The sequence below is a fragment of the Sapajus apella genome, unplaced genomic scaffold, assembly GCF_009761245.1.
Source record: "Sapajus apella isolate SASKATOON/1434 unplaced genomic scaffold, GSC_monkey_1.0 scaffold2, whole genome shotgun sequence".
NCBI classification, from domain to species: domain Eukaryota; kingdom Metazoa; phylum Chordata; class Mammalia; order Primates; family Cebidae; genus Sapajus; species Sapajus apella.
The window spans coordinates 46,794,122-46,808,590 of NW_022436942.1; the positions used below are offsets into that span (position 1 = coordinate 46,794,122).

Sequence of the window (14,469 nt, forward strand, 5' to 3'; positions counted from 1 at the left end):
TATTATACGATCTGAAGATTCCCACTAAAATCTTTGGTTAGAAAAGCCTAATTTTATTTTTACAAATAATAGACATTCAAATAGCCAACACTGCTAAATTACAAAATCTAAATGAATGAATCATAGCTGGAATTTGATTGTGTCTTAAGCATTTTTTATATAGGCATATATTAAGAAATTATTATGTAACTCTTTTGAAGACAATGAATTTAAAATTGGTTGGGCATGGTGGCTCATGCCTGTAATCTCAGCACTTTGAGAGACCAAAAGCAGGAGGATTACTTGAAGCCAGGGGTTAACACCAGCCTGGGTGACAAAGTGAGACCCTGTCTCTATAAAAACTTTAAAAATTTTTAAAAATTAGGTAGGTATGGTGGTGTGCACCTGTACTCCCAGCTACAACTACTCAGAAGGCTGAGGCTGGAGAATTAGTTGAGCTCAGGAGTTCCAGTTATGTTTACACCACTGAACTCCAGCCTGGGCAACAGATTAAGACCCTGTCTCTTAAAAAAAAAAATCAACAATGTTTACCTTTTGGGCTCCCTTGGTATCCTTTAAAGTGCTTATCAACTCTTCCAGGCCCTTTAATTTTAATTCCATCTCCAGTGTTTTGTTCTCCATATTTCTATGTTCTTGTTGAGAATTTTTCATTTCTTGCATTATCTTAAGTTTGTCATTTTGTAGTTGAATCATTGTTTTAGAGAACTTTTCCTGTTGTGCCAAGGGTAAAGCTCCACTAAACTGTCGTCGCAGAGACTGAATTGTTTGGCGCAGATGTTTTGCTCTGTTTCTCCCCTCCAAACGAGCATAATAGAGAGCCTGTTCTTTTTCATCAAGTTTCTGCTCTAAGCGCATATTGTAAGCCTCCATCTTCTGCAGTTTATATGTAATTGACTCCAACTTACCAAGAGCAGTAGCCTCACTAAGTTGAAGAGAGACATTATGTTGGTGTAACTTAGCAATCAGTGCCTTTTCATCAGACTGTGCCTAATATGAAAAATATATATATTTGTAATAAGTTTCAAGTTTTCCAATGAAGCCTATCACAGATTTAAAATCACAATTTACTAAACATAGTTTTAAAAGAGTGGCACATGAGATCTACAAAATCCAACTTTGCTTTAATACAAATAATTACGAAAGAATTGTAAAAGAAAAAAACAAGAATCAAACTTAAAATCCAAATGTAGCTGAATAACAGTGGGTATGTTACTGTTTTTTTTTTAACCTCCACTGATTCAGACAATGTGTATGTTTTTATAATTCCCAACATATATAATGTAAGAATATGTAAAAAGCTACATATAAATACAAGAGAAAATATTGTTATTAAAGATTTACTAATTACTCTTTCTCAGCATCCTAATTTTGATCAGCAGCACAATTCATATATAGGCATTTAAATGCCGAACTGGATCACTGAACAGTATTTCAAATTAAAGAGTTTTCTAATTAGGTTCCAACTAACAAGAATAACAGCCTCCGGTTGGTATATCTTCTGATTAAAAATGTAACACTGGTCTGGCATGGTGGCTCACACCTGTAATCCCAGCATTTTGGTAGGCCAAGGTGGGAATTTTAGCCCAGGAGTTCGAGACCAGTCTGGGCAACCTGGTGAAACCCCGTCTCTACAAAAAAATAAAACATTAGTCAGACATGGCGGCACATGCCTGTAGTCCCAGCTGTCCAACAGGCTGAGGTGGGAGAATCACCTGAGCCCAGGAGGTGAAGGCTGCAGTGAGCCTTGAATGTGCCATTGAACTCCACTCTGGGCAACAAATGAGATGCTAACTCAAAACAAACAAACAGAAAGTGTAACACATCCCACACCCAATATCTACTGTAAATTTAGGAAAAAAAGTGGATAGAAGAGCTAATACTGCACATACCTGATAGTCTAGCAGTTGCATTCTGAGGGACTCTACTTCCTTTTCCCTAGACTGTTGCTGTGCATTCAAAATTTCAACTTGCCTTCTGGCAATATCAGAAATTTCTCTCAGTCTAGGAAATAGTAACATATTTCAGGAACAATTAAGTATACTTTCTAAGTAAAATACCAAATTTAAGAATTTCTAGACCCTTTTCCAAAAAACCATCCATTTTCAGCATCTATCTCTTCTTTGTATGAAACATTAAAACATGGTTTTTAAAACTGTTTCATGGAACATAATTCCATGAGAGGTTATCATGTTTGCTATATATAAAAAAGAAACCTTCATTCCTGACATCCCTCCTCCCCCTTGAATATTCATAACATATATTCAGTGCTCTCAGAGGTCCTACCATATGTAATTATCTCAAATCATACTTACTATATAGCATTTTCCAAATATATATGGCCAAAGAACTTCTGTCCCACACTTTTTTCCATAAAACATTTATTGTCATAATTTGGAATATGCTAGGATAAGGTATTTAGTACATTTATCTAATACCATCACACAGTTAAGAATACAGAAATATAAAATTTCTAAAATCCTTAAATGGATTAATGTATGTTTTAATCTACAAGTTATCAGAAATGAGAAAAGAAACAAAACGTGCATTTAATAAAATTACAAAAAAAGTGATAGTTTAATGGTAATAACTCCTTCAAATTCCCTTATGAATACCGTGACTAGCCAACACAGGCAAAGCAAAATGTAAAGTTTCTTTGCTTTGGGCTAGAATTATTTTAATTCAGTGTTACAGATAAGACAGGTTTCCTCATACTTATCAGATGCTCTCATTGCCAGTTGCATGATTAACAAAATATGATTAAAATGAAATATTATAATTAGTTTATATCAAAAGAGGTCCAAGAGAAGAAAGGACCAATTTTTTTTAAAAAGGGTCTTTCATAGTGAAAAAGATGTCAAAAATTGATATTCCCAAGAGAACTATCGGGCTCCAAAGGAATAGCTATATTTTTATGAGTAGGCCATAAAATATTTTTACAATTTATGCTTAACAGATTAACTAAGTGGTCTTTATATTTTCTACTGAAGTATCACCTAATTACAAAAAAGAATGAAAATAAAGCATATAGCTGGCACAGAGTATTTACTCCTTATATATATTTTGTGTTCTAAACTAGCAGAAAATATTTCTTCATGTAAAATAAAAACAAAATATAACCTCAAGGTTAAGTATAATTGTACAAGTTTAGTAACTTGCACGGTGCCTAGTACACAGTAAATGCCCGATAAATGTAAACTAAATCAAAATCTGAATTTTTTATCATATTCTTACAGCAACTTTATGAACCAAGTAGAAGAGGTACTATTATTCCCTTATTAAAGTGAAGAAATTTAGGTTTAAATACACTAAATAACCATTCCTTATCTATCACCTCTCCCCCAAAAAATCAGTATGTGAAAGAACTAGACCTTTCTGCAATAATATTCCTGAACTCTAAAAAATGTAAATCTTGAGAGGTCACTTCCTCTTTAAAAATATTATCCTCATTAATATTGTTATTTAACCCTGTTAAAACCAATCTTAATATTACTTAATCCTGTTCTTATAAAAAGAAATCAGTATCAATTACCACTACGAATATTATCCTTGTATACTTGTAATTGGGCTTCTCAAAGACAAATTAGAGGAGATATAGCTAGTCAAATGACTAAAATGTTTATATGCACTTACTTTGACACTTCAACTTTTAGTTCCATTTCATTCTTCTCTAATTCTAGAATCCGTTGCCTATCAGCATCACTTACTGCCTTGCTCACACTATCAGCTAATTCATCTCTTAACATCTGTTCCACCTTCTGTGCATCCAAATTGATTTTGGTAAGCTAAGAAAATGTAACAAAAAATGTTCAGATACATCAATTTTGGGTGAGGTTTTCCTTGTAATTTAGCTTTTAAAGTACTGTAATCCTCTTTACTTGATCTTAGTCCAGATATTAAATTGAGTGTGAAATGTTAAGAACAGACTGAAGGAGGGTAAAAAGATGAAAGAATCAGAAACAAATTACGGAAACTCTGGTTATATTCCAATCCACCAAAAGTCATTTTTATTAGGCAACTCATTATATAATAATATCTGAACTTGTAATATTCTTACTTTGCTTAGCATGCAATCTGCTCATTATATTTTATTTCAATTACATTATCTACAAATAAAGCCAAATGAGTTAATAAAATCTTATTCATATAGATTTAGTGACATAGTTAAAACAAAAATGATATAAATGCTTTGGAAAACATTAAATCTCAAGGTATGCAAACACTGTAAGAGTTGTGTTTAATCATAAATTGTTAAATACTTGCAAACTATATTTACTGTCACGCAGTTTAATGATTCTGACCACATCAAAAAAATATAAAACCTCCAATTAGAATGTAAAGTCCCTGAAAGTAGAGATTACTGTCTTATTTTGTTTCTTGCTACACTCCCAGTGCCAACATAGGGTCTGACATGTAATAGGCAACAAATAAATATTTGTTAAATGAAGGGATGGTGGTGAAAGGCAATTCCATTGTTTAGTAAATAACATTTCATATATTAAATCTAACAATATAACATTGGTGAGAAACAAGAACTTACAGAAATACTGCTTTTGTTTTAAACAATTCAGATTTAAATCTTTTACGTATTCATTATATGAAACACAGCACTATATTAATAAGCTATTTCAGAGATACAAACCTCTTAACAATAATACAATGCCTACCAAGACTAATTCTTATTCTCTAATTGTATGATAAAACTTATGTCAAACCTCAGCAAATTTGGTTTCCAATTCAAAATTACGTTCATCCATTTGCTTTAATGAAGTCCGTAAGTGTTCATACATTTTTTGACAATGTTCAGCCCTCTGTCTTTCATTTAATTCCTTCATTTCCAGCATAGTTATTTTTTTTGAAATGGAAACAATGTCACTGTTGGTTATTGATTTCTTTGCCTTATCCATATTAGATTCATTGCCTATATGCAATAAAATACTTAAGTCAATCTCATGTTGTTTATATTAAAATTATCTTAGATATTTTAGATGTTGTATATAAGAAAACAGTATAGTTCTATGGAAAGCACATAAGTTTTCTGAATTCTATCAAACCTGGACTCTAATCTCAGCTCTGTTATTTCCTGACTGTTTGACTAACTATGAGTATTATTTGGTCTTTGTACCAACATGGTTTGGCTGTATCCCCACTGAAATCTCATTCTGCATCTTAGTTCCCATAATCCTCATATATAGAAGGAGGGACTCAGTGGGAGGTAACTGAATCGTGGGGGTGGTTTCCCTCATGCTATTCTTGTGATAGTCTTCCTGCCACTATGTAAAGAGGAAACGTGTTTGCTTTCCCTTCTGCTATGATTGTAATATCAATACAGACCTAATATCAAATATTTTACATTCTTTTATTAGTTGTTATGCCTTAATCATATATATGTAGTTATTTAGCTTGTCTTTGGACACAAAAGTCTGTGGCTAAATGGAAAGAGAATTAAAAGCCAATTTACCATAAAAAGGCATCACATAGGAGGGTTATTAGTTAGCCATTTTTTGAGGAGGAGGAAGAAAACATACTTTTGCTTTGTATAACAAACATGGTCCAGAAAAAAACAAAATTTGGTGGAGTGTTTTGTGTTTCAGCAACTTAAAATTCATGTGTGTTTAGGGTAGCCAATTATTTAAAGGAACTAAGCAGCAACTCAGCACCAACTCATTTTGTAAACAGCCTTCTACGATAGCAATAATGCCCCCTTCTATTTTTTCAGCTTCATAAGTTCAAGTTTTATAACTGAGTTTTCTCAAAGTAATATATATTTCCTGAAAAAAAAAAAAAGGTCTCTATCTTGGTTTTAAAAAGTACTTCATTATGTTCTGTATTTCTTTTTAAAATTTATTATTTTAGAATAGCTATTGGAAGCAGTAATCAAGTAACTAACAATAATGGATCACTAACAGGAGCTAAAAGTGTTAGTAAATCAGTTCATTATGGAATAAAGACTCATTCAAGTAATCTTAGGTACCATATAGGAAAATACTGCACTAAATGCCAATATATAAAGGAGTCCTTCTCCATTCCGTATTGTGCTAAACTCTGATAAGAAGAGAAAAGCACACTACAGGGGCTGAAGCAGATTAGCCATCTTATATGTTCTTGGGTTTAGAGTTTTCTTAAAGAGAGGGTAGAGCACAACAGTCAAATACTAATAAATTCCTAGATGAAAAAAAGTTAATGATGTGACATTTTTAAACAAAGATATAAGGACAACAGGGAATAGAGAAACACTCTTAAAACTTTGGTGATATAAATCCTTACATGGAACAGATTAAGACACATGAAAATATTCCTGTAGGGAATTCAGCATTTTTTAAAAATAAAGATGATGAAATAAAAAGAACCTACTAAAACTGTATGAAATACTGTTTTAGGTCTTCATTTAAATGATATCTTCTTCCATGTAAATACTGCACAAAAGCCAATTCATATTTAATCTCTTATTGAGCTAAAAATTACATTTCTAAAAGTAGCTTATCTAAGATTTCCCAATGTTAGGCTTCTCTAAACCAAGTGTCTTATTACCAATTTAAGAGAAAAGTTGTATGTAGTAATAAAAACCTTGAATAGCTCTAAGGTTTAGGAAACAAACAAACGAAAATACCTCATCCAAAGCAGCAAATTTATTTGAAAATTATGAAGCACAATGTATGAGATAAAATTATGAAAATCCTACAAACTAGGATAACTACTTGAAAAATTAATATGGAAAACTAAAGATTTTAACACCTTCTGAAACAGAAATATCTCTGTTAGACATACATGAAAATGTTCACTGTGGCATTATAAGCAATAGCAAAAATATTAAAGGGTAGTGATTTAATCACTCAAACACAGTAGGATATTGCATAAGTATTTACAGGTGTGATGAATAAAACACAATTTTTCTTTTTTTTTTTTTGAGATAGAGTCTTGCTCTTGCTGCCCAAGCTGGAGTGCAGTGGCACAATCTTGGCTCACTGCAACCTCTGCCTTCTGGGTTTAAGCGATCCTCCTGCCTCAGCCTCCTGACTAGCTGGGATTACAGGTGCCTGCCACCATGCTTAGCTAATTTTTATACTTTTAGTACAGATGGGGTTTCACCATGTTGGCCAGGCTGGTCTCAAACTCCTGACCTCAGGTGATCTGCCCGCCTCAGCCTCCCAAAGTGCTAGGCTTACAGACGTGAGCCACCATGCCCAGCCACAAAAATATTTCTGATATTACTATCTAAATACAGTATAGAACAATGTTTATAATAATTTAAAATATATAAAATATGTAAGGATATAGCAGCAAAAATTTACAGTAATATAGTAATGAAACTATGAGAAATACAACTTTTCAAATTTTCTTTGATGTTTCCTGGTGATCTTTTAATTTAAAAATATCAAATGATATATAACTAATACAACTTGCATTAAGTGAAAGAAATCATAATACCATTATTAAAATATCATCAGTTTTAATTGTTAAATGGTTCAAAGTAGCTAATGCTTAGTCATAAATTTTTAACATATATAATTTCATTAGAAACAAATCTAACTTAAGGACTGAAAACCAAACTTTGGTGGGGGTAAATATGGGATTATTCATCTGCCTAAGTTAAACTGTTAGGCAGAACATTCTTTTTTTAGTCAAAATATTTTCTTTTAATCTAGTATAAAAAAGGAACATTAAATAAGAAATATTCACTATTAGATGTTAATCATTTTATATTATCAGAGTTATAAGACTTACCTAATTTAGTTTCTTGTTCCCAGGCTTGTTCAATAGTGTGAAGTTTTTCCTTGGTAATCTCTAGTTCTTTATTTATAGACTCCATTTGTTCTTTTAAGGAGGCATTTTCACACTGAATAAAAGAAAAATGTCATTAAGCAACTATATTGTAATTCAGACCAATAGCACAAAATGACATAACATCTCCTTAAAACTCACAATCTAGATTACAAAATTAGAATTTCCTCCATATATAATACATATGCATATACATACATATATGTAATACATGTATACATATACATAATATGTGTATACATATACATACACATATCTATACATATATACATATATATGTAAAATACATGTATACATATATATACTGATATGGTTTGGCTGTGTCCCCACCCAAATCTCATTTTGCATTGTAGTTCCCATAATCCTCATATATTGCAGGAGGGACTCAGTGGGAAATGTGGGGGGTTTCTCCCATGTTATTCTCATGATAGTAAGTTCTCACAAGGGCTGATGGTTTTATAAGGGGCTTCCCCCTTTGCTTCACTCACATTCTTCACCTTCCTGCTACCATGTGAAGAGGAAACGTGTTTTCTTCCCTTCTGCCATTATTGTAAGTTTTCTGAAGCACCCCCAGCCCTGTGAAACTATGAGTCAGTTAAATCTCTTTCTTTTATAAAGTACCCAGTCTCAGGTATTTCTTCACAGCAGCAGGAAAATGGACTAATACACACACACACACACACACACACACACACACACACACATATGTATATATATAAAATGTAAAATATTATTTTAAAATAATCATCAAAATCCCGTGTTATCCAACATAGGATATTGATGTACTCAATTTCTAAGTATTAGCTTCTGCCACTAAAGCTATACATTCCTTCTGGCCAAGCTGGAATACTCAAGAGTTTTCCAACCTTTACAAAACTAGTGTTTACTTCCTTGATGCACACAGTTGCTGAGCATCCTAGTATGCCATCAGCGACAGATGACAGATGTTCATAATGAAAAAAAATACAGAATTCTGGCCTTCAGAGTTCTGCCCATTCAGTGCCTATGTGTGTATGGTGGTGTGGATGGGGGGGTGGCAAGATTTGGCCAGAGTGTGAAAGGCAGCAGATAATAAGCAAATAAACAAACAAAAAATCTATTAAAAATGTCAACATTGGCAAATCACGGTGGCTCACACCTGTAATCCCAGCACTTTGGGAGGCTGAGGCAGGTGGATCACTTGAGGTCAGGAGTTCGAGACAAGCCTAGCCAACATAGTAAAACCCCATCTCTACTAAAAGTACAAAAATTAGCCAGTCGTGATGGCCCGTTCCTATAATCCCAGATACTCAGGAGGCTGAGGCAGAAGAACTGCTTGAACCTGGGAGGCAGAGGATGCAGTGAGCCAAGATCTTGCCACTGCATTCCAGCCTGGGCAACAGAGCAAGACTCTGCCTCAAAAAGAAAAAATAAAAAAGGTCAATATCAGCCATTGTAGTGGCTCAGGCTCACACCTGTAATTCCAGTACTTCGGGAGGCTGAGGTGGGAAAATCACTTGAGTGTAGGAGTTTGAGAACAGCCCAGGCAACAAAGTGAGACCTCATCTCTATAAAAAATATAAAAACTCAGCCAGCTGTGGTGGTGCACGCCTGTAATCCCAGCTATTTGGGATGCTGAGTTCGAGATCAGCCTGGCCAACGTGACGAAACCCTGTCTCTATTAAAAATACAAAACTTAACTGGGCATAGTGGCACATGCCTGTAATTTTAGCTACTCAGAGGCTGAGGCAGGAGAATTGCTTGAACCTGGGAGGCAGAGGTTGCAGTAAGCCAAGATCGTGCCACTGCACTCCAGCCTGGGTGAAAGAGTGAGATTTTATCTCAAAAAAAAAAAAAATATTGAGGAAAGATAAAAAATATTCTTTGGGAAAATGATAACGTTAAAAATCATTCATGTATACATTATCTACAAGATGTCTCTGGACTAGGACTTTCTAATGCTCTAGAGGATAGGACAAAGGACATGAAGAATGGAAAAAAATAAGTTATTACCATACCTAAATCAGCAGAATTTTCTATAAAAATTAACATAATCACCTCTCTTTGGCAAAGCAGCAAAAAGCAAACTGATCATGACTACTTCTAAGTAATATTGATAAGCATGTCTCATAATTTAGTAGGAGTCCTGAAAGCTACGCAGAACAATGTTTTCATTTACTGAATGTGTCTCTCTGAGCCAGCAAAGCTTTTGAGCTAATAGAATTAGATCTTATTCTACTCCTGTGAGAGGATCTTAGATAAGAATAATCCAAAAGACATAAGCCCCTATTTCAGATGAGGAAGATGAAAAAATCAGGAACTTGTTCTGCCTGCAGTAAAAGGTATGGAGTTCAAGTGGTTATAAGGGAACCATAAAGGGTCTGAGCCATATTCACAGATTGTAACTTATGATATTCTACTCTAGTCTTTTGTATTTCTACAATAAAAAATGATGAGAATTTACAGAGTACATCTATGGTCCAGGAAGAGCCCTTAACATTTGCTACTGTTGGCTACAACCATTCCAAAGAACAAAATCCAGGGACCACAGGAGAATAGTTTGCTCTGGGTACAGGGGTAAGAGAAAGGGATGGGTACTTAATGGGTGCTTCCTTCCTTTGATTACAATATTCTACCTGTTTCATGCTCCTTTTTCTCTTTGATGTCTGGTTGAAAGAGGTTTGATTCAGCTAAATCATGCAAGTGACCTCAGGAGAATGATCTAGATAATCGTTCAGAAGTCATTTTGCCACTATAGATAGATAATATGTGTGTGTGTTGATATTTGGGAACAAAATATTTATAACTAAACTGAATAAATAATATGGATAATTATATCTCTGCTAAATTTATGTAAATGCAGACAAACTTTAACTAAAATCTGCCATATCCATCCAAACACAAAGATATTGAAGAAAAATGACTATCACAAGGTTCAAGGATCACACAAACTTACCTCTAGGTGTTCCAAGTTACTTGTCCTTTGAACAAGCATATTATCTTTTTGCAAGATGTCCCTGTACTTAGCAGTCAGTTCATTGTATTGTTTATTAGCCAGTTCTAGTTCAGACAAAGAGACACTATTATCTACAACTTTTTGGAGAGCTGCAATCTTGAAAATGGCCATTTCCTATGTAAATAAAGATACACTGAGTTATGCTGGTGCCTTTTTTTCTGGTCAAGCACTAGCCACTTTTGAGAAAAATAATACAAGACAATACAATTGAAAGCAAAACGGATTTTAAAACCATTTTTAAAATATGTGATTTCCCATATTACAAAAGCATGTCTGTTAATAAATGTAAGTATATAACTAGAAAATTATGATGTTTGTAACTCCTAATAATTGAATTAGGCAACAATCATTGGATGCTAAAACCATTAGGACTGATACATAATTTGTTATTTGTATGGTACCAAAATATTGCCAGTTAACTAAATTGCTTAATAATGGAGGTATATGGTTGTCTTTTCTTCTTCTTTTTTTTATTTTAAAAAAAGAGAGAGACTCACTCTGTTACATAGGTGCACAGGCTAGAGATCAGTGGCACATGATCATGGCTCTCTGCAGCCCAACTTCCTGGGCTCAAGTGATCCTCCCACCTCAACCTCCCAAGTAGCTGGGACTACAAGCATGTGCCACCATACCCAGCTAATTGAAAAAACAACAACAAAACATTTTTGTAGAGATGGGGTCTCACTATATTGCCTAGGCTGTTCTCAAACACCTGGGCTCAAGCAATTTTCCTGCCTGCAACATGTTGAAATTACAGGCGTGAGCCACCACACCTGGTCTGCTTGTCTTTTCCTTAACACAGTAATCAATTACAAAATATGGAACAAGCAGATACTCTTGAAGTGACGCCATATAAAGTATAGAGCATTCATTATGTTGTATTCTTGCCAAAAATATTTAAACCTGAATCTAACCAAGGGTTCTGACCTTACTTTTAGTAATACAAGGGACAGAGAAACAAGTAAAATCACACACACACACACACGTCAGATATATCTTCAAACATTTATCAGAGAAAAAAGGGGGATCCTACATTAAAAAGATGTAATGACATGTAACATCCAAATGCTTATTCCTTGATTGGAAAATGTAGGAAATGTGACTAAAATCTGGGTATTAGGCAGTATTAAAAAATCATTGTCAATTTTGTTAGGTATAATAAAGTTACCATGGTTATGTAAAGAAAAAAGGTTTTCTCAAAATGGTACAAAAATATTTAGGGAAGGAATGTCTGCAATTCAAACATTCCTACAAAAACCAGAGAAGCAATTATGGCAAAGTGTTAATAAATGTTAACTACTAATTTAGGTGATAAGCATTATTGATACCATCCCACCTTCTGCATATTTGAAATTTTTCATACTCAGAAAGAGCAAAGAAAGAATCAGATGTACCTTAAATCTTTGCAAACATCCAATTTTTTCACAAACTTCAGCCTCCATTGACAACAATTCATTCTTTTGTTTTTCATTTTCTTTTCTAAGTTGTCGCTCCAATTCTACTAAGGTTGTATATTGCCTTATAAGTGATTTTTCATTCACTTGCAAAACAGTAATTTTCCTACTATTTTCTGCAAGTATTTTTTTCATTTCATCGGTATCCATCTGTAGAACATTGAGCAAATTCTGCACAAAGACACGTCCATATTACATGTGGAATTTAGCTACCCTAGTTTGTATAATACTGTATAGTTATGTTAAAAATGTTTTACTAACGTTATATTCTTTTACTTTTATAGCATCTTGTTGGACTTGATCCTCAAGTTTTCTCTTTTCCTCTTTTGTTGTTTTAGATTCTGTTTTCCAGGTCTCCTTTGCACTAAAAACAAAACAAAACAAAAATACTGTAAACCTAACAAAATGTTTACAAGAAAACTTCAGATTATGCAAATTTAAAGTTTTCTCATCACAAGAGATATAGCTATTCAGTATCTGAAAACACAAGAAATTAAAATTTAATTTAAAAGGATTTAGCCTAGAATTAAAATTTTTTAAATAAATGCAAGGCAACAAAGTTATCAAATTATTTTTGTTCTTCCCTGATTCACCACTAAAAGGGTTATAATTGAAGCTGAATCTTACCAATATTTTATTGAAACTAGAAAAAAAGTAGGAAAACAATACCCCATACTAATTCTAGAAATCAAATTCCAACATTCTGACCCCATTCTCAAATTTGGGTGTTAAATGCTTACAAAATATTTTGAATACAAACACATCAGAAATAATTAGACTTAAAAGAAGATGTGTAAAGGACACAAAATTTGAGTTAGGTATAGTTCAAGAGATCTGTACATAATAGTGACTAAAGTTAATAACCGTATATTATATACTTTAAAATTACTAAGAGAGTATACTTTAAGTGTTCTCACTACAAAAAAAAAAAAAAAAAAGAAGTATGCTGTAATCCCAGCACTTTGGGAAGCCAAGGTGGGCAGAATGCTTCAGGCCAGGAGTTTGAGACTAGCGTGACCAATATTGCAAAACCCTGTCCCTACCAAAAATACAAAACTTAGCCACGTGTGATGGCACATGCCTGTAATCCCAGCAACTCAGGAGGCTGAGGCAAAAAAATAGCTTGGATCGGGAAGGCAGAGGTTGCAGTGAGCCAAAATATCACCACTGCACTCCAGCCTGAGTGACAGAACAAGACTCTGTCTAAAAAAAAAACAAAACCCCAAGTAAGTGAGATTATACATATGTTAAGTAGCTTGATTTAGTCATTCCATAGTATATACATATATAGAACACCATGTTGTATACCATAAATTCTTACTTTTGAATTTCCAAAGTAATTTAAAACATATTTATATACAAATTCATTTTTTAAATTTTGTCTACATATGAGCACTCCACAACCATCTGTAATGTTCTTGGGATAAACCTATTATAGTGGTATCATTCTCTTTGCCACTGAATGGTTCAGACTTGGGCATGTGACCCAATTCGAGCAAATGAGATCAGAGTGAACATCTGCCAGATACCACCAGAAAAAAATGTTTATTTAAAAACAAAACCTATGTGGATAAAAATGCTCCTCTTCTCAACGGGCACAGTTCCATCTTTCTTGAATTCATGCAGCTATTTTACAACCATCATAGGTGATAACAACAACCCTCAAATATGACCTGCCCTATAATTAGCTTTGTGGTTCTGGTTAGGTCAGATAATAATTATTCTTAGTGTTTAAATCACCTTTGAGTAGGTATTCTAAGTCCTAGTAAGGAAATCATTTTATTGATATAGATAAAATGACAGAATAAGGAGAAATATGTTAGTTCCCTAGAAACATATATGAACAAGGATGATGGTGATGATGATGATGATGATGATGATGATGATGATGATGAATGATGCTAACAACAGCTAACATTTACAAACTGTTCATATGTGCCACACACTTGTCTCGGCATTTTCATCTAATAATTCACCTACATTTTATAACAATCCTATAAAAAGGGTATTACTTACAAAGAAACTTACAGATAAGGAAACTGAGACACAGATAGGTGAAACAACTTGCTCAAGCTCTTACTAAAAGCAAATATAAGTCTAGATTCAAACCCAGGCAGGATAATCCCAGGCTTAATGTAATCAATACGATACACTGTCTCTATAAACATGTTCTTAACAGTAGTTACCAGAGCAAAAAAAAAAAAAAAAAATAACAAAAAATTGGAAAGGAAGAAGCAGAAG

The 14,469-nt window shown here is 33.6% G+C and overlaps 1 protein-coding gene across 1 annotated transcript in view; it reads right to left on the reverse strand.

Annotated features, from left to right (window-relative positions):
* The window catches only part of CEP290 (centrosomal protein 290), a 90,045-nt gene that overhangs the window by 42,347 nt on the left and 33,229 nt on the right, over positions 1–14,469 (reverse strand). Inside the window, exons 24-31 of the mRNA XM_032297149.1 lie at positions 12,490–12,592; positions 12,169–12,399; positions 10,715–10,888; positions 7,723–7,834; positions 4,713–4,918; positions 3,631–3,782; positions 1,890–2,001; positions 532–987 (exon numbers count right to left, since the gene is read on the reverse strand). Coding sequence (XP_032153040.1) covers positions 532–987; positions 1,890–2,001; positions 3,631–3,782; positions 4,713–4,918; positions 7,723–7,834; positions 10,715–10,888; positions 12,169–12,399; positions 12,490–12,592 — 1,546 coding nt within the window. The remainder of the gene's footprint in view (positions 1–531; positions 988–1,889; positions 2,002–3,630; positions 3,783–4,712; positions 4,919–7,722; positions 7,835–10,714; positions 10,889–12,168; positions 12,400–12,489; positions 12,593–14,469) is intronic.